This window comes from Pteronotus mesoamericanus, unplaced genomic scaffold, assembly GCF_021234165.1.
Source record: "Pteronotus mesoamericanus isolate MK-2021 breed Mesoamerican mustached bat unplaced genomic scaffold, CSHL_Meso_final contig_40, whole genome shotgun sequence".
Taxonomy (NCBI): domain Eukaryota; kingdom Metazoa; phylum Chordata; class Mammalia; order Chiroptera; family Mormoopidae; genus Pteronotus; species Pteronotus mesoamericanus.
Genome location: NW_026555150.1, coordinates 9,760,019 through 9,779,567, shown reverse-complemented (window position 1 = coordinate 9,779,567; position 19,549 = coordinate 9,760,019). Strand labels below are relative to the sequence as shown.

General features: G+C 48.1%; 1 protein-coding gene across 2 annotated transcripts in view; it reads right to left on the bottom strand.

The window, feature by feature from the left end:
* The window catches only part of BCORL1 (BCL6 corepressor like 1), a 61,121-nt gene that overhangs the window by 25,319 nt on the left and 16,253 nt on the right, over window positions 1–19,549 (bottom strand). Inside the window, exons 4-10 of one of the 2 annotated variants that reach the window (XM_054577009.1) lie at window positions 18,512–18,598; window positions 17,629–17,789; window positions 16,872–17,001; window positions 11,582–11,672; window positions 8,043–11,315; window positions 3,193–3,358; window positions 2,045–2,125 (exon numbers count right to left, since the gene is read on the bottom strand). In XM_054577009.1, the coding sequence (XP_054432984.1) occupies window positions 2,045–2,125; window positions 3,193–3,358; window positions 8,043–11,315; window positions 11,582–11,672; window positions 16,872–16,957 (3,697 nt within the window). In that variant the 5' untranslated portion in view covers window positions 16,958–17,001; window positions 17,629–17,789; window positions 18,512–18,598. The remainder of the gene's footprint in view (window positions 1–2,044; window positions 2,126–3,192; window positions 3,359–8,042; window positions 11,316–11,581; window positions 11,673–16,871; window positions 17,002–17,628; window positions 17,790–18,511; window positions 18,599–19,549) is intronic. The other variant, XM_054577010.1, reaches the window with a different exon arrangement.

Below are 19,549 nucleotides of genomic sequence, written 5' to 3'. Positions count from 1 at the left end.
TCTGCCTTACTGACCTCACAGGCCTGTTTTGAGGCTCAAAGGAGATAATTTGCCTATAAGCGCTTTACAGAGTCTAACATATCACACAACTATTGAGTATCCAAACCACACACCCTTCCTCATCCATACTGCCAGTTTGTTTCATTCCACAAACTCAGCACCGACAAAGTGCCAAGATTTTGTGAGGGGGAAGGAGAGGGCCACAGGTCCCTGCCTTTTGGGATATTAGGGTTTAGAAGAAAGTGAGGCACAGCAGACTGGCATAGCGCACCCCTACCCCTGCTCACTATGTGACCACCAATCTCGCTGACAGAGCCACCCTAAAGAAACAGGTCTGTCACACACACACACAAAGTCTCAGGAAAAGTGAAGCAAGAAGGTATGCTGGCTGGTGTGGCTTACTGGGTTCAGTGCCAGCCTACAAACCAAAGGGTCGCTGGTTCGATTGCCAGTCAAGGCACATGCCTGGGTTGTGGGCCAGGTCCCCAGTTGGGGGCATGTGAGAGGCAACTGACTGATATCTCTCTCACGCACTGATGATTCTCTCCCTCTCTTTCTCCCTCCATACCCCTCTCTCTAAAAGAAAATAAATAAAATCTTTTTTTAAAAGAAAGCGAAGCAAGAAGGAGTTCCTGTCCTGCAACACAGCCTGGGTTCATCCCACCTAAATGCTCCTCCGCCAGTCCCTCTTCCCTTACATTGACCCCCACTCCTATTGAGTGGCCAAGAGTCCAGGGGTGGAGCTTTCTCTGTGGTACCTCTCCCTGCCCCCGCTCACTGCCGCTGTTTCTCACCATTGGCAAAGCATTTCCCCCTCCTCTCCTTACCACCCCAGGATGATGGTACTTTCCCTGTCCTCCTCTGCCACCTTGCCAAGAGGCCATCTCCCCCCCCCAATTCCTTCCTTCAATTCTGCTAACAACAAAAGTACAATCCTAAATTGGCCCAGTTTAGCACTACAGGGGATCTGACATCTCCCTGAGAAGCAGATCTGAGACACCACCCTCCTTCTCCCAAGGCTTGGCTATTAACTCAACAATCTCCAAAGCCAAGTGAGGTCAGCAGAAGAAAGAAATGGTTTGAGGCAAACAGAGTAGCCCTTGACCAAAGCTTCAAGTCAGTCAGACCACTTGAAGATCGCAAATATCCAGCAAACTTTCCATTATACAGACCAGGCAGGGAACAAAGTGTTCTGGTTAATCTAATATTCTAGTTAATACAGAATCACCATAGAGATCACACAGGAATCACCAATTTCCAAACAATCAAATGCAGTACAACATGTTTAACACTAAAATGGTATCGGCCACAATGTAATCAGTCTTCAATGATTCAGAGGACACTTCAGGATTTTGTGAGGCCTCCAGGCTGTCCTAATGAGCCCCAGTTACCACTGCACTCTCTACGTGCTGAGGTGCCAGTTAATATAATGTCAGATAACTGAGCTTATGCTGTGCCCTGCTTTCCCATTCTATCCACTTTGCATGAAAATCTGGGGGAACGAGGGCAACCATTTCCAGCACTATGTACCAACATGGCAGTGGCCAGAAAGGTCTATCCTTTTACAAACGCTGGGGGGTTGGCTAATACAAATTCAAGGGACCAAATGTGACTCTGCTGGCCCTGACCATTCAATGACCATTTCCAATTTTGATAATATCTGTTACACAGGGCAATTAAGATAGAGGCCTAAAGGTTAAATGTCTGTGCCTGCATTTGGCCCCAATAATCATGAGACGCCAAAGCTTGGAGTTGAGCAAGCTTCCCTCAGTGGCACAGGCCTTTCCTTTTTCTCCCATTGGCTGCCAACAAAAGATGTCAAATCCTCATTCTGAAAAATCTAAGGAAATAGTCCTAAAATCTTGGGCAATTCCTCTCCCCATCTCCCCCTCCCACCAGGCTCTCTTGTCTCCACCAGAAGCTGGGCATCTTGGCACAATGCATCAAATTCCAAACTCTCCACCTGGGCCAATGGCAAAATCACTCAGCTAGATTTCTACCTCTTGGCAGATTCAAGATGGACCACAGCCACAGACTCACTCACCAGACTGACTGCGCGTCCGGGTGCTCAGAACCACGGGGATGAAGTCACGGAAACTGCTCTTTGCTTTCTTCTCCAAGGAACCTGAAGTGATGTGTGGTTTCAGGGCACAAGGCAGAAATGTTACAATCAGAGTCTGGGGACTGGAAAGCCCCCCTGAAAAGCTCACATGAGAAAATGAAGGGAGGGTCTGTGTTTTCCCTGGGTTTCAGTTATCAGCTCCCCTCATGTTATCACCTACCTATCTCTTTTAGAGAAGAAACATTTCCCCATGGTTTTTGAAAACTGGGAGTTGGATCATTTTTGCTGACACCAAAAAAGGCAGTGAAAATCTCATCGAATAGATTCGCCAGCATGCCCGAAAGAAGGCGAGGCTGCCTGTATGACTGCATGGCTACTGCACCTCCACAAAGTTCTAACAGAGCTGGAGCAGGTCCCAGAGAAAGGCAACCTCAATGAATCTTAGGGTATTGAGCGAGGCAGGAAGAACGGACCAGGAAGCAGCGGACAGAGGATAACTGCTATATAAGAACAGACTGGAAAGGAGGCAGATCATGTCAGCCAGGCAAGGCCATGAACACAGGCTATTGTGGGCAGGAGTACTTGGATTTCTCTTTCTGATGAGGGCACCAAGGGACTATTAGTGGCAGAGAATACAGGTTAAGATCACACCTCCCCACCCCAAAAATCTTGTGTGTCCCTAAATAATAAGGGTTTAGAATTTACCTTCTAGCTAGCTAGCTATTAATTTTTAGCTTTTTGTATTGGGACTTTTCAAATACACCAAAGGTAAAGAAAACAGTGTAACGAACTCCCATTCTACTGTTTTGTCTCGATCCTCATTAAACCCATTTCTTCTCTGAGCTCAGGCCTATTGCAGAGTAATGGCTTGGCTAATCTGTTGCAGAACTGACTTTTGTCTGAAAACCACCTCTTTCAGCCTTCAGAGTATGTCTTATTCTAGCAACCAGGGTGAGGCAAATAAGCTGCCTCACCCTCCTCTCTTGCCTTTGATTTCAGAGGTGTCAATTATGCCCCCCTTCCAGAGGGAGGAAGTCTCACTTTTTGGTCAGTCTCAGAGCCCCTCCTCCTGGCCTGCCAGAACGATCCCTCTGTAGCCCAGCTCAGAGGGCCAGGACCCAGGGGCCTACCTTCTTCTTGGCCCTCTGTTCGTTTTCCTGGAGACTGGGACTCCAGCTTGGCAGGCTTCCGGTGCTTGTGCTTTACCCTGACTCCATTGTGCTCTTTTCCTGAATCTGATGCCCCCCTAGGGCTTTTCTTGGTGAGTTCCTGGGAGTCACTAGGTGTCTTCCGGCACTGTGAAGAGGAAGAGAGGGTCAGGTCTGAGGTCAGTTTTGCTTCTGAAGAAAGCTCTCCTAATGCTGAGCCCTGCGCCCCAATTCTGACACATGGACAGGCGCTGCCCAGGTGGGAGCCACGGGAAGGGGCCGAGTGCTGCCTTCCACAGTGGGCTAGAGAGGTTTTCTGAACTGAATCCTGTGCTCTAGCTAATCTTCATAGCCATCCACACCCCATCATTTTAAACAGGTCTACAGAATCTGCATTCATATGCTGAATAAACATCCAAAGTCATTTTAAAGGGTGCAAAGTCAGGCCCCATACTCTCTATATCCAAACAGCAATAGAGAGACAGGTAGAGAACAAAAATGCCTCTTCTGCAAGTTGGGTGACTACATTGTCCATACAGCTTCACTAAGAATGGTACTGACACCAACAACTGAAAATAATTTGTGTGGGCCAACTCAAGAAAAATTATCTATGTTCACATGGAAATTAATGCCAAAAAACAGCAGGTTCAACTAAGGCAAAAAGAAAAGCACGCAATAGGAGCAATTCAAACCTCCCCACACTTACAAAAGACATGAAAAAGGTCCAGGCATTGTTAATAAAGCCACTTTATGCTCTGCAGCACTTTCAACTTTTTGAAATACTCTCCTCTCTATTATTTGATTTGGTCTCCCCCAAAACCCTGAGAGGGAAGGTAAAATCATCCCTACTAAACAGACAAGGAAACTGAGGCTCCAAGACAAGAAGTTAAATGATTTGTCCAGGACAACACATAACCCCCACACCACAGCATCCACTCACTCAAGGGCTGCCGCTTACCAGGCAAACCTGCATGTTATCTTATTTGTGCTTGCAGTGACAAAGTGGCAGCTGGGACTAAGACCCAGTGCTCCCGGCTCCCAGTCTGAGCCACTTCGCATCAGCTCTCACTCTCCTGTTTCCCTTCTTGTGTCCTCAACTGTTTTGCTCAGCCCAACTCACACCTACTGTCTGAAGCATTATAGAGGCACCATGGTTGTGCTTACACACCGTAGGAAGATTCCCAGCCTAACAGTCAAATGTTCTCACAAGCTCTGAGGTCTCCCCATGCCACCAAACAAGAAATATGGAAAGGTAGGGATTTCCAGTATTCTAGTATCCAGGGAATGCAGAATAAGCAAAACGTCTTAACAATGAAAGCAAGCCCTAGGAAGAAAGAGTTGTTTTTCCCCGAAGCAGACACATATGCTGCCTTCTCGAAGGTCATCACTGTCTAGCTCCAGCTAAGGAGATGGCAGATATCTTATTGATGGAAAATTTCCCAGGGGAAGGGGGATCTCAGTTGTCCAGGAAAAGGAAGTCACCATTCCCCATCAAATTCCAGGGACTCCAACTATCCCATGAACTGCCTCTGCTTCTTATTCAAGTTCAAGTCCTCTCTTTATTTGACGCCAGTTCCTACAAACCAGAGCGTTAGGAGAAAAAAATAACTGAGGAGGAAAGAAAATGGGGAACTACTGCTTAAAATCTGAACTTCAGGTATGGCTAGAGAAAAACTACTTAAGTCAGGGGGAATAAAATTCCATGCACATGAATTTGAACATGTCCTAAATAGGACATGTAAATTTGAACATGTCTCTATTGATTTGCCTACTCTGGACATTTCTGAATATCATTTTTTAGCTGGCTCTTTCAAGTACAGATCATTGACTTTGACTTCCAAAGTTAGACAAAAACAACTACAACATCTAGAAAGGATTTCTGTCTGTATCTTCTGTGGGGGCAGCACTAAGAGTCAAAACATATTGCGCACTCCAACTTAGGCAAAAAGTTGGGAGGGCGGGGCCACCATGTAAGATGAATGTTCCAGTGAGCAGAGTTTTCAAATGTTTTCCAAAAATTTTTACAAAGGATGAGAAGACAATTAAATACACTCAGAGCCAGATGAAGCATTAACTCTTTTCTGATGATTCCAAAGGCCCTTCAGGATTCTGTGCCGCCCTGGGGCAGGTGGTGCTAGAGACAGACTTCTGATTCTCAGACATGCGCTGAAAGGGGCTGTTTTAAATTAAACCCTGATCATGGTTTGCTTATCAATAGTTTATTTCTCAGGAAAATGGAACATAAGAAAAGAAAGATCTAAGTTATCTACTCTTCTGAAAAGTAGACATTTATTAAATCATTACAGGCCACCACTACAGGCTGCTTCAAGGCCCCTTATCCTGCAACTTTACTCTCTGCCCTCTGCATATGTCAGTGGGCCCAGTCAACTCTTCATCCAATATAGGAAGAGGCAGTGCCTGTCTGTCATCAAGTCATCTGCAAGACATAAGGTCCATGAAAGTAGGGACCATGCCAATTTTGTTGGCAACAGTAACAAGAACAAGAGCGACTCCTACCACTTACTGAGCACTTACTATGTGCCAGGCACAGCTTTCAGCATTTACATATATCACCTCATTTAATCTTTTTTAAACAACATCTTTGTTGACATATAATTTAATTATATACAACATACAATTCATTTATTTAAGTTTACAATTCAATTGTTCTTAATACAGTCACAGAGTTGTGTTAACCATCATTACCATCTAGTTCCAGAATGCCATGAAGCCGTCACTCCCCAATTCCCCATCCCCACCAACCTTAGGCAACCACTTATCTACTTTTTGTCTCTGTTGATTTGCCTCTTCTGGATATTTCACATAATTCTCTCCTTTAATCTTTACACAGCCCTATGAGTAAGACACTATTATTTTTCTTAGAATAAGCACTACTATTGTCTCGTTGTGCAGATGAGAAAACTGAGAACCAGAGAGATTAAGTAACTTGACTGATGTCACTCAGCTAAGAGGTAGGGCCAAGACTCAGACTCAGGCAGGTACTGTGCCTAGGTCCAGAGAGCACACTCCTCACCAAAATGCTATACTGCCCTCCTGACAATATAGTCCTACTGGCCTGGGAGGGACTAGCATGTAGAAGCCGCTCAACAAACACTCGCTAAGCAGTCAGTGAAACAGCTATACATAAAGAGGGTGGAAGATAGTATGGTACAGCTGAGATGAACATGAACTCTGGAGCCAACAAGACATGAGTTTGAGTTCCAGCTCTGCCATTTAGTAGCTGTGTAACCTTGAGTAACTTACCCACTCAGTCTGATCCCTTTATCTTCCTATCAGTTAATTGGGTGTGGCACTGGCCTCTTATAGTTATTTTAAGGAGTAAGTTAGACAACATATATAGGAAGCTCTTGGTGTATAGTAGGGATTCAACAAATGGTAACTATTATGACAGAATTATTATTATTCTTATTACCACCAAGGGCAGATTGCAGTTACCTGAGCAAATGCTCTACTATGTAATGAGCTATGTTCTTACTTGGCATGTTTCTGTCACACAGGGGTGGTTGTGAGGACACTGAGTAAAACCCACCATTCTATCCCCAAGGTTCTTAACCTGGAGTCCATGGGTGGGCTTTAGGGAGGGAGCGGTACAAAGAACTCCTTGAAATTATTGGAAAAATTCTGAGGATATGTTTCGGGGGGCAGGGTCCACAGCTCTCATCACTTCTCTCAAAATACTCTATAGTCCAAAAAAGATGAAGAGCTTCTGCCATAAACAAATTCATGGTGCTCTGGGTGCAAATCTATTTATCAATGTACTGTATTTTGCCATGTATAATGTGCTCCCATGCATAATGTACACCCACGTTTTTGGCCCAAGCTTTCAAGAAAAAAATCTTTCATTTTACAGGATGGATATATATATATATAGAGAGAGAGAGAGAGAGGGAGAGAGAGAGAGAGAGAGAGAGTTAGTACTACCCATGTATAATGCACATACTTATTTTTTCCTCAAAACTTTGGGCAAAAAAGTAAGCATTATACACAGCAAAATACAGTATATCAACATCCAATCTGAAGGCTAGTTAACATAACTTCAAATTGCTCCGTATTTTGAAGAAGCCATAGACTCAACTGCTTCAAGAATCTCCTTGGTTCACCAATAGCCTTTGGATCACCTCTAGAGGACCACTGGATTCGAGTCGAATCCTCTTGGGCTATCTTTTTCCACCATCTTTAGCCTATTAAGAACCCAGGTCCAGAAGTCCAACTGCCTTGCACACCAAATTCCCAATGGGCAGAACCCCAAAGCTGCCACCCTGAGCATTGAGGGGGAGCATGGTAGAGAACTGGTGGATAAGCCCAGGAGCCAAATTGGTTCTAGCCCCACTAAACTCCAACCAAATCCTGAGCAGGCTCCTGCAGTAGTGCAGAGAACAACCCTGTCAAAAGCCCCTTTCCTCGCTGGCTCCAAGTACTTAAGGTCAGCAGTCATCTCAGGAAAGGAAAAGGAAGAATGATTATGCTGGAAAGGGCCTGTTATTGATGTTCCTCACCAATAGTGTCTTCCACTTTCCAACCTCATCTGGGACAATGGCTTCCTTCACACCTCAGGGACCAAATCATTTCCCACATTCTACACAATGTAGCCAGCCCCTCCCCACACTAAAACACCATATATGGACAATGTGACTTAAAAAGGGAACAGCAGGTCATTATTCGCTTTACACGGGCCTTCCAATCAGCTCAGTTCATTGAGCCACTTAGGAACACTGCCACAGTTAAATAAGGTTGACACCTGTAGGACAAAGCAGACAACTGGTGTCTTGGCCCTGCCCTCAACCTTGTACTCACCTCAGCCCAGTACTCACCTTGGGTCCATGGGAACTCCGGACTGTGACCTTGGCTTGCGGCTGCTGCTCCTCACCATCCTTGTCTTTGTCACACTTCATTTTCTTAGGCGCCAGAGATTCGGTCACCCCATCGGTCACTACTGAGTCTGGCTGCCACTTGTTCTTGCAAGCAAAGACCCCTACGCTTTCCTGTTTCACTCGAGCCTGCCCAGCCTTACTCTGAACTTCAGCTTGGCCCCTCTGGGGAGCTGCTGGGAGGCCATCAGCCCGGAGGCAGGTGGCTAAATTGAAAACAACATCACCATCCACCTTCTCCATTTTCACCCGCCCCAGGTCCACCTGGCCGCCAAGCTGTGAAAGTTCTGTGCTAGAGCCCCTCTTGCCGCTTGGGACCACGTCCAAAATGAGTTCTTTGGGGCGGCTGTCATGAGGTAGCAAAGGCAGCTCAGGCATCTTGCGCAGGTTCTGGGGGGTGGCCAGGACCAGCTCATGAGACATGTAGGTGGCCAGCACTTGGTTCTTAGGTTTTGTGTCTCCTGCCAGCTTCAGGCCACAAGTCCCCTGAGGGCCTTCTGTCTTAGGAGTGCTGTCAGGGCAGAGGTGGCTCTCTGATTCCTCAGGCCCCTGACTCACCCTTATGTCTCCACTGCTAGGCTGAACAGACAGAGCTAGCGTCCCTGTCTGAGGGCTAAGAGTCAGGAGGACAGGGTTGACTTGTTCTTCGTAAGGCTTGGCAGCAATCCGGCAAGTTTTGTTCTTTGCGCCAGTGTCCTGCTCTGGAGCAAATGGGCCCCCAGGCCGTGGCTGTCCCTCAGGAAGTCCATGCACAGTTTCACTGGGGCCAAGAGATGACACACTAGAAAACTCAGAAACAACGCTGGTGGGCCTATTGGGCACCCCCGGACTGGGGGTCAGCTGTCCGGCACCAGAAATGCCAATGGAAAGCAGAGATGCTTGGTGGTATGGTGACCAGCCAACAGGCAGGACCTGGGTGCTGGTGGGTTTCCCATTAACTGAACACCGTGGGTAAATATTTGCTGGCCCCGAGGGCTTCCACAGAGAAAGCTCCTTGCTTTGGCAGCCCGGCAGCCCTGGGGCGATTCGGGCTGGGGTATAACGTTTGACTGTGCTTGGCTGTCCCTCAGTCCCAGCCTGGCTGCCCTTCTTGCCACAGGAAGCACCAGTGCTCTTAGGCTCTCCTTGATCAATGATAGAAATAGGCTCCTGCTTGGGGAGATGGCGGGGGTCTCGATTGAGACCCAGGTTGGGCTCTTTGTTCAGCAACAGGGAAGCAGGCACTGGGTTGGCCACTCCCACATAGGTGCCAGGAATGGTGCTGATCAGTGCAGTTGAGTTCTTCACCCAGGTGCTCGGGTCCCCATTCCTCACAATCTCGGGAAAGATGACAAAGGGTGAGGCAGTAGAACCCAGGCATGAGGTGACATTGCTGCCAGCAGCCTGGGTTGTGCGCTGAGACCTAGACAGGACCGTGGAGAGGAGGGCCTTGCTGCTGGTGTGCACAGGGGTCAACACGGGCATGGGGGGTGTCTTGCGTTGGTTCGGCAATGGAAGCTTCTGGCGGTTGGACTTCGAGGAGAGGTCAAGGGGCATCTCGCTGCACTCGGGTGGAGAGGCCATCTCTCGCTCCAGCTGTGGAGGTGACTTGAGGGGAGAGAAAGTGACGGAAGTCCCTTCTGTTTGCTGCTCAGCACCACCCGACATCTTGGTGGGGTGCGGTGGGGCTGAGCTCCCGCTGGGCGCTGGCAGCAAAGGCTGTGGCGTTGGAAGCACCTTGGCAGAAGCAGTGGTGAGGGAAGCATCTGCCAAAGGTCCAGGGACCCCATCAGGCGCAGGCTGGGTGCTGGTGCTGCTGGATGGGGACGCACACGGAAGCCTGTTCACCTCCAGAGAGACCAGCTTAGAATCTGAAGTCAGAGGCCGGGCTACAGAAAATGCATATGGGTAAGACCGTAGCTCTGGGGAGGCCAGCACGCCAGGGAGACACCTGTCCTGTAGGTAGGATGGCAGGACAGGGAGTGTAAGAGTGGAGGAGACCCCCAGAGTGGTTGGCAGTGTGGCCACACTGAGCGGCTGCCCACAGCTTGGAGGTGGGATATACACTAGTGGCTGGCTCGGTGTCAGTACTGTCCCTGGCTGAAAGGACAGAGGGACTTTTTGCATAGCTGGTGCCTGAGCTGCAGGAAAACACACTCGACTCAAACTAAAGGAAGCCGGGATGGGTGCAGACGTGGCAATGGCAGTTGGCGTGGCAGCCGGCATGGGCGTGGGGGCTGGAGTAAAGATTGGGGCTGGGGTGGGTGCAGGCACCGGTGTAGGAGCAAAGGCAGGGATGAGGGTGGGCGTGGAAGGCGGGCCAGAGGATGGGGTTGGAGTGGCCATCGGCACTGACGGAGGGCCGGGAGCTGCTGGAGGTGTGGACGCCGGCATGGGAGCCAGAACTGGAGTGGGGACAGGTGTGAGGACCAGGGTTGGAGCTGAAGGCGGCACAGGAGCCTGGATCAAGGCCAAGGAAGGAGCGGAAACGGGGACGGAAAGGGCGGTAGGGGCTGGAGCTGATAGGGTAACAGGGCCTGAAGGGGGAGCAGAAGCTGGCACGGGCACCAGGACTGAGGCCGAAACCGAGAGGGGGTTTGAATCAGAGATGAGTGTGGGCACTGATGGTGGTGCCGGAGCCAGAGCTGGGACTGGTGCTAAAGGAGGGGAAGGAGCTGAAACCGAAGTGGCAACCTGGACAGGAACTAGCCCTGAGTGGGGCACCGGGGTGGGGACAGAGAGGGAAACCTGGAATGGATCTGGAACAGATGGGGGGACAGAGGCAGAACTGGGAGCAGGGGGGCAGATGGGTGCTGGCAGCGTACTAAAGTTAGTGGTAACCAGAGGCAGGGTTCCCTCCACGGGCACTCCAGTTCCCAGAGTTGCCAAAATGAAAGTATTTTTCTCCCCAACACCATGCCGAGAATCCAAAACCTTTACCCCGGTGGGTGAGCAGTCCACCTGTTTGCTCATTTGTGTGCTGAGGGGAGTCCAGGAGCAGTCGGCCCTGCTGTTGCTGGCCTCGGCGCCGTCAGGAGAGGAAAGCTTGAGCCCGTCTCCCGGGCTGCTCAGGGGCACCAAGAGGCCCTCAGCCTCTGCCACATTCCCAGCATAGTCCATTTTCTGCTGGGGGTTGTCAGGCTTGTCTTCTGACTTGTGCCCAAGTTTTTCTGTTGCACTGCCATCTGGGTCTGCCCCCCGGGCATTGCTGCCACTTCCAACTGCCGTGAGCTCCACCTGCAATGACAGAGCAGCATGCCTATCTTAGAAGCTCTCTGTGGACCATGCAAGTGTCCCAAGACCTGGGAGAGGTGACCGCTGGTCCTCTTTGCAACTTGACTAACAGGGTCTCGGCAGAAGCAAAGATCAGCTGGCCAATTTCTGTCTCACATACAGCAACTCCTGGGAAATACCCTGTCCCTTTCTGTCCCTTTTCTGAGGATGACAGGCTGGGCACATCACCTGGGTAGTTCAGCTCCACCCTTTGGCAGGTGGCCCCTTACCTTGGAAAAACTGCTGCTGACACAAAACTCCTGAGATCCAAAGCGCTGGCAGTCACCCGTCGTGGACTCCTCATCAGAAAGAGGTGCTCTTCTAGCATGGGAGACACAACCAGAGAAGGGACATGACACCTGGCCTTTGGGCCACCACCTTCCCCAGAATGCCCCCACCTGCCTGGGTTTCTGTAAACCTTTCTGTCTTGCTTCCCATGGTGGCTTGGGGGGAAATCACAAGGAACTGGAGGGTCCAGGTCGCAAACCAGAGCCTCCATGCCCAACTTTGCCAGTTCCTGAAAAGGAGCCCAGTCTGACATCTACAGACTCCACTCTTTGGGCCGTGTATTCTGTTTTCTAGGGCTCTCACCGAGAGTGTGAAAGACACCCCAGCATCTTTTCCTTGTCCCCAGAGCTTACCCTTCAAAGTAACCATCCAGGAGGTACTGAGTATTGCCAGAAAGGCTCGGAAAGGTGATTCACAGAAGCTCTCAAGAGGCATGCAAACTGCTCTTCTCTTAAATGCAATCTTATTTTAAGTCTATAAGGGAAGCAGGCTGCAGGTACCATAAGGGTAATCCTTTCCTAAAACAAATAACCACTTTCACTGTGTTTCTTTCAAGTTCTCAATCTGACTCATCATCTAGTCACCCGATGGGCTTGCCTAGAGCAGATACACATTTATTAGCACATGTACCGACACTGACTTGAGGCCACCAGGTCACTGGGTACTGAGGGCCATTTCAAGGGCACACCTTCTTTCCCTCCAGGGTCCCCCTTCCCACTCTGCAGATTACCAGTGAGCCCCAGCCAGTGCCCTCCTCTTGCCTTTTCACCCTGCCTGTGTCCCACCCCTGCCAGCTCCCCACTCTCCCCAGTGGCCTCCCAACACCACCGCATTCTCTCCCACACACTCCAAACTCTAGTTGGTATCACAGAGAGAAGGGCTCAAGGCCCAGAAGCTGGGTCTCAAAGGGGCAAAACTTAACTGTACCCCCCCCCACCTGCTCAAAAAGTCTTCTCTAAATTTTGGATAAGAACCTCAGAAAATGGTACATCATGACTAAAAAAAAAAGAAAAAAAAAAAGAAAAAAAGAAAGGTCAGACTCGGGGGGCGTGAGGTTAGAGGAAAAACACTCACTAGAAGTTTGGTGGTTTGAGTACAGCAAGAGTGTCCCACTGCCCTAGGGAAGACACAATGGGACAGCAGGGAAGATGCAATGGGGCAGCAGCCATGGAGTGAGTGGCTGAGTGGAAGGTTTGGGTGCAAGGATAAAGCTTCAGCAGAAGTGCTCCACTGAGGTTCCTAGGGGACTAAGGACAGGAATGCTCTGTGCGCCTCTGGGGAGGTAGATGTCCTGGGTTTTTGCCTCCCTTCTTTGGAACCCTCATCTTGAGCCCCCCAAAAAGGCAACGCCAACCTCACTAGCCACCCAAGCCAATGGGCAGTCTGGACACCTGCAGTCAAGTCCCATGAGAATGGGGAGGGCCCTGCTAACTTCCTCCCTCCCACTGGAACAGAGCACCACTGATGGACTCCAAAATTATATATTGGGCAAGAGAAGCAAAAAAAAGCAAGGGGGATCACTGCAGGCCTCTCCCCACCTTCTCATGGCTCCAGAAGTACCCAGTCGGGGGGGGGGGGAAGGGTGGCATGTTCCCTTTAAAAGCCAGCTAAGTTGGCAGGAGTGGGAGGGTTCCACTGCTGGCATTGACTGTTGGTGACAAACAGAAATGATGGTAAGAGAAGTAAGGACCACAGATCCAGTTGGGGGGTCTCAAGGACAGGGAGGAAGCGGGGCCTGAGGGAAGTGAAGACATACTTTGACATCAACTCCTGAGAGACCAGAAAAGGAAGACCTGCCCTCAGCCTTGGGATAGGGGAGAAGCATGTTCCAACTAGACTTGCCAAGGATGGTGCGGCAGGATTGGTGCGGCGGGGTATGGCAAGGGAAAAAAAGCGGCAGTGCCTCCCGCCCCCGTTCACCAGCCCCACATGAAAGACTGCAAAGAAAAGATGATGTTTATTTGCATTACTTCCCCTCCTGACTATGCAAAGAGGAGCTAGTTACATACTTGACCCCTGCCCCTTGCTTGGGTCTCACCTGACATTAAATCATCTTGAGAGCAGAAATCCTGCCCTCCACCAGAGAATGCAGAGCCAGCTGCCAGCCTAGAGACTCTGGAGGTGGCAGCAACAGCGGCAGCAGGAGCAGCAGTCCTGGCTACTCCAGGCATCCCACACCTTAGTGCCAGCCCCCAAGGCTCTGGGAAAATGTGAGGCCACATTTCAAGTCCTCTGAGGAGAGGGGTGTGCAAAGCTAAGTAAATATTAAATTGTTCCATTGAGAGAACCTGGGACAGGAATAGTTTGCAAGGGAGGGGTATACCCAGAGAATCAGGCAAGTTTTGGGGTGTTCAGGTGGCCAGGAGGAGGGAGCAAGGGTCAAAGCAGCCTTCAATCAAGACTGAAAATCAATCCCATAATTTCTTCCCAACATAAATGACCCTGGGCTATTACGCTCAAGGTTTTGTTCAACTTAAACCAGAACTGGCCATAATGTTTCCAGGCTGTTTTCCTAATTAGTAAGGGCTAGCACTACTGTCAGACCAAGCTGTTTACAGTTCCCATTGGGCGCTGACTACACGACACACACACCAGGCTCCTTATCTCCTAGCCCCTGCTGACTTTCCCTGCTTTAGTCCCACCACACCCCAAGACCTCCTTTATTCCAAACAGGGTTTTCCCCAAACACATCATCTGGGAAGTGCCAACTCTCACCTCAAACTCCCACTCGTCTCTCAAGTCCCAGTTCCAATGTCACTGCCTCTGGGAAGCCTTCCCTAATTCCCACAGAAAGTTTGTCATTCTTTCATTTAGATTCCCACAGGACCTGTATATGTCACTCTATATAGCACTCGCCACCAGTATCTCACAATGATTGGTTTGCTCTCAATGGGTTTAATGTTTGTTGACTGGAGGTAATGAATGGGAGCAAGAAAAGAAGCAAGAAAGCAAACAGAGAGATTTAGCTGGAAGTCTGACTAGAGTCAGCGACCTGTGGCCAGCTTTAGAAAGGCCCTGTCCTTGGTCCCTGCAGTCCTCACTGCATCTGATGAAACTGGACAGGCTTCCCAAAGATAACTGTAAGAGTTAAGCCACAGGTGCAGCTTTCAACCCAAAATATCTAAGTTCTACAAATTGTAAAGGGCTGAGGAAGATGGTTTTAAAAGAAGGTGAGATCACATTTTGGCAATCCACTGTAGCATGGCTTACACTACAGTGGGAAGGCAACGATAAAGGGTAGATGAGATCAAAAGTGGTAATGCTTAGGAGGTCATCTTAACTACTAGGCATATTTGGTTATTTAATATCCCAATAAAGGATCATAAAGAGGGAAAATCAGGTTTCAGGCCCACTCCCTGCTCCTTTCTCAGAAGGCATTTGGAAGGGACAGTGAAGGAAGGTAACTTATATATTTATTTTTTTAAAGGCTCTAGTTCAGATCTTTGCATCTAAGTCTGAACCACTTATAACTAGTTGCCAATGAATACTTACACAAATCAATAGCACTACCCTGCGTTCCCCAGGCCATCCCATAGTAATTATCTAATGCCATACTTCATATGTAAAGGAAAATACATACTTCATATGTAAAGAAAAATTCTCATGCAGAGCTGAGAAGAATTTTGTCTTATTTTCCTTGGTCCTGACTTTAATATTCTAAAATTAAACTCCTTTTAAATCTATCTCTACCTTGTTCCTCAGTATAAAGAACACTAAACTATCAGGAGCTAATAGCTTTTAAAAAAATGAAAAAAGGTCTACTCTCCTATACTGAACCTCAGACAAGTACACACTTTTCCACTTAACCATAGGAAAAAAAAAATAGATACACACAAAGACATACATTCCTTTTCCCTTCAAAATTGTCAATACTGGGGGAGTATTACATGGGGGACATAAACACACATACGTAGGATTTACGCAAGGAAACACCATTTTTTTAACCCTAGGAAAAGCCACATCATTCTGTGTTCTAGGTGATTGACCTGATGTACACAGTCCATGGAAACAACAGCCAAACACCAGCAAGCATGGGAGAGCCATGCTTTCTCTAAATATGGGAGAGGCCCTGGCTGGGTAGCTCAGTTAGATGAAACATCGTCCTGTGAACGAAAAGGTTGCAGGTTTGATCCTGATCTGGGTATGTCCGGGAAGCAGCCAATAGATATTTCTCTCTCACATCAATGTTTCTCTCTCTCCCCCCTTCCTCCATCTTTAAAATCAATGAGCATATCCTCAGGTGAGGATTAAGAAAATTGTTTTAATGGGACAGGCATTGCAATCATCACACACAGCTCTTTGGCCAAGGGTTATGAAAGTCAAATGTAAAACCTAAAGGCCACTGTTGCTGGTGTGACTCAGTGTATTGAGTGCCAGCCTGCAAACTGAAAGGTCACTGGTTCAATTCCCAGTCACAGCACACGCCTGCGTTGCGGGCCAGGTCCCCAGACAGGGGTGTGTGAGAGGCAACCAATCAATGTATCTCTTACACATTGATGTTTTTCTCCCTTTCTTTCTCCCTCTCTTCTCCTCTCTCTAAAAGTAAAATAAAAATGAAATATATTAAAAAATCTAAAGGCCATTTTGAATGTTCTTAGCATGGGGCATGATCAGGAAAAGGCATAGATAGGTTGGTCAATGAAATATTTTGGTATACAGAAAACTGAAAGCCCACACAGATCAGGCAGGCAACACCAACTCTCAATTTTGTATGAAAACTACATGTTAAGCAGTTTGATCTCCCTTTGATACTTCATAAGGATCTTACTGTAAATCTTCATTAGCCTCATGAAGCAGTAAAGCGCTAGTCACCAGAATACCCACTAACAGTACCCAGTATAAAGCTGAATGATAGAACTGCCTGCCTTCCAGGCTTATATCAAGGGCCAAAAATATCTTATGCATATCCTTGAGCACCAAACGTGGATGCAGCAAGTAGAAATTGCAATTGCCTGAGCTTCCTCTACTCTAGCATCTGACAGTTCTTAATGAGTAGACAAATACTAGTTGGTGGATGGTCATCTGTTGGCCTCCTCACCTTCATCTGAACAAGGATGGCAAAGCAGAGCTGGCCACTCACACATCCCTGCCCCATCCTATCTCAGGAAAATTAAAAATGACCAACAGTCACCTCACCAAGGTCCCTCCCGGGGCCCTACTGCGACTAACCCCTCTGGTGAATAGGCGTCGCTCACTGGAAGCCAGCAACAGTCACCTTCCCAGCCTCCTCACCTCTCCTCGTTGATGCCGCACATGCGAATCCGGTCAGAACTGGTCCAGTTGTGTACGCCGCTGTAGAGCGGTGCGGTAGAGATCATGACAGCCGCTCACCACCAGATAGGACCGGCTGTGGCCAGTTCCCCTGAGGAAAAAGAACCCCCGCCCCGAATCAAAACTTGTAACCACCTGCTTAACTACCTTTAACAAGTTAACACTTATATAAAGATCATTATAACACCAAAATGTTAAAGCAGTTTCTCTCATAAGCCAGACTGCTAGGGGAAATTAAGGTCCAAATGGGGACAAGGGAGCATCAGCTTTCTAGGAATCCATAAGTTTCAGGATGGAGATGAGGATGCTGTTAATCACCTAGAGTGATTTTTAAATTATCGTAAAGACAGGTATGCTTGAGTGTTCAAGGAAATTCAATCTATTTCAGACAAATGAGATGACACTATATTTTTCTACACACATTTAGCCTAACCAACTACAATTAGAGGGTCATTCCCATATGTGAACAGTGCTTTGAAAGACTACTGGGGATCTTTTTCTCATCAACTCCAATCCATGAGTACCGAAGGATTTGAGTGAGAAGAATTTGAGTGACGTGGCAAATTTAAGCTCTCCAGAGTAAGCACATGCTTCTTTTATAAGCCCTTCAAATATACTCTATTCTGACTTCAAGTTGGGAGTTAATAGAGATATGATGCATATATCTAACCTACTTTAAAGCTCCCTCCAAATCAGATGCAATATTCCTTGTACTGACCACAAACAAGCAAACAGGCAAAACCAAGAACCATCAAGAACCACACGTTTCTGTCCTTCTTCCTTCCTTCCTTCAGTCTGTCATCCCCATGATCTACTACCCCTTCACCAGCCAATGTCCAGCTCTCGCTGTTGACAACCACTGCATAGCCAGTTCACCTTCTAGAGAAAATAAAGCATCAAAAAAAAAAAGAATTTTATCCAATGAGCTTGTCTTGAGACCCTTAAACTCTTGACTTATTAGCCAAAAGCGTTTTTCATCAAGACTCAACTGAACAGAACTCTACAGTGATCAGAATTTTATGCTGTTCTGTACTTTCCAAAGAAGCAAATCATAATAAAATATAGTCACATTAGGGATGTGTTTCATTTATCCTTTAAACAATTTTTAGAGACTGTCCATATTCAACACAATATTACTATTCATTCAACAAATATTTGTTGAGCTCCTACTGTGTGCCTGCATTGTCCTGGGTACTGGAGATTCAACGATTAACAAACTCTGGATCGCATGACTCAGTGGATTGGGTGCCAGCCTGTGAACTGAACCAAAGGGTCGCCGGTTTGAATCTTAGTCAGGGCACATCCTGAGTTGCTGGCCAGGTCCCCAGTTGCGGGCATGCGAGAGCACCGACAGATGTTTCTCTTGCACATCAGTGTGTCTCTCCCTCTGTTCCTCCCTCCCTTCCCCTGCCTCTGAAAATAAATAAATAAAATCTTTTTTAAAAGCAATTAAAAAAATCCCTGCCTCCATGGAGCTTATATTCTAGTGGGATGAGATGCACAGTAAACACATTAATGATTATACGTTTTTAGTATGTTAGAATGTGGTATAACACAGGCTAAGGGGCCTGGCAATGGTCAGGAGAAGGGGGCAGACTTACAATTTGAAAGTGGGTGAGCAGGGTAGGTCTTGCTGAGGAGACATTTCAACATCTTGAAGGAAGCAAAGGGATGAGCCATGTGGACATCTGGGGGAAGAGCATTCCATGGAAAAGGGAACAACCTATGCAGAGGTCCTAAGGCTTGAGGCTGCCTGCTAAGATCAAGGAAGAGCCAGGCCAGCATGGCACACAGGGAGTGAGCAAAGGCAAAGAGGCAATAAGGGGTGAGCAGAGCCGCATACTCCCATTCTCTTCTTGGTCCTCATCCTACTCCCTATGTCTACAGCATAGGCTACTGCTGCCCTTGCCCCTTTCCCTGTACTTGCCCCTCTCCTGGCTATCCTGACTCAATGCCTGCTGGCTTCTCTAGGGAACTTATCTCCCTCTACCCACCCCAGAAACCTGGCCCTTATCATGCTTGGTTTCTCCTCATCCTGGCCACCATCTCCCATCTCTTCCCTTCCTTCCCTCTTTCTCTTCCTACCCCCACTCATCTCTCTCTCTTTGCCTTCCCTTCCCCCTCAGTCTCTCTCCTGTTTCCCTCTATTCCTCCTCATCACCTCCCTCTTCCTCCTACTATTCTCCCAGCTTTCTCTTTCTCCCCCTCCACTATCTCTCTCTCTGGCAGTCCTCTCTCCTCCAACTTTCTCCCCTTTCCTGCCTCTCTTCGCCCTGGTCCTTTCCCTCCTCTATCTCACTTTCCTCTTTTTCCCCTCAGGCTCCACTCTCTCCTCCCTATTCCATCTCCTTCCCTCCCCCCTACTCTCCTTCATCTCACCTCAACGTCCAGTGTCCCTCTCTTGTGTCTCTAGTCCTCTTCTAGTTAGTCTGGCTCACACTAGCTCTCTACTACCCCCACCTCTCTCCCTCTGTGTCTATATGTGTCTGTCAGCCCCACCCCTCCTTCTCTCTCAGCTCATGAGTTTCCACAGTTTCAACTCACCCCTTCATATACTGACGACACCCAAATCTGTATCTGTAGCCCTGACCTCTCTCCTTAGACCCCGATCAGAATTTCCAGCTGCCAGCAACTCGCTG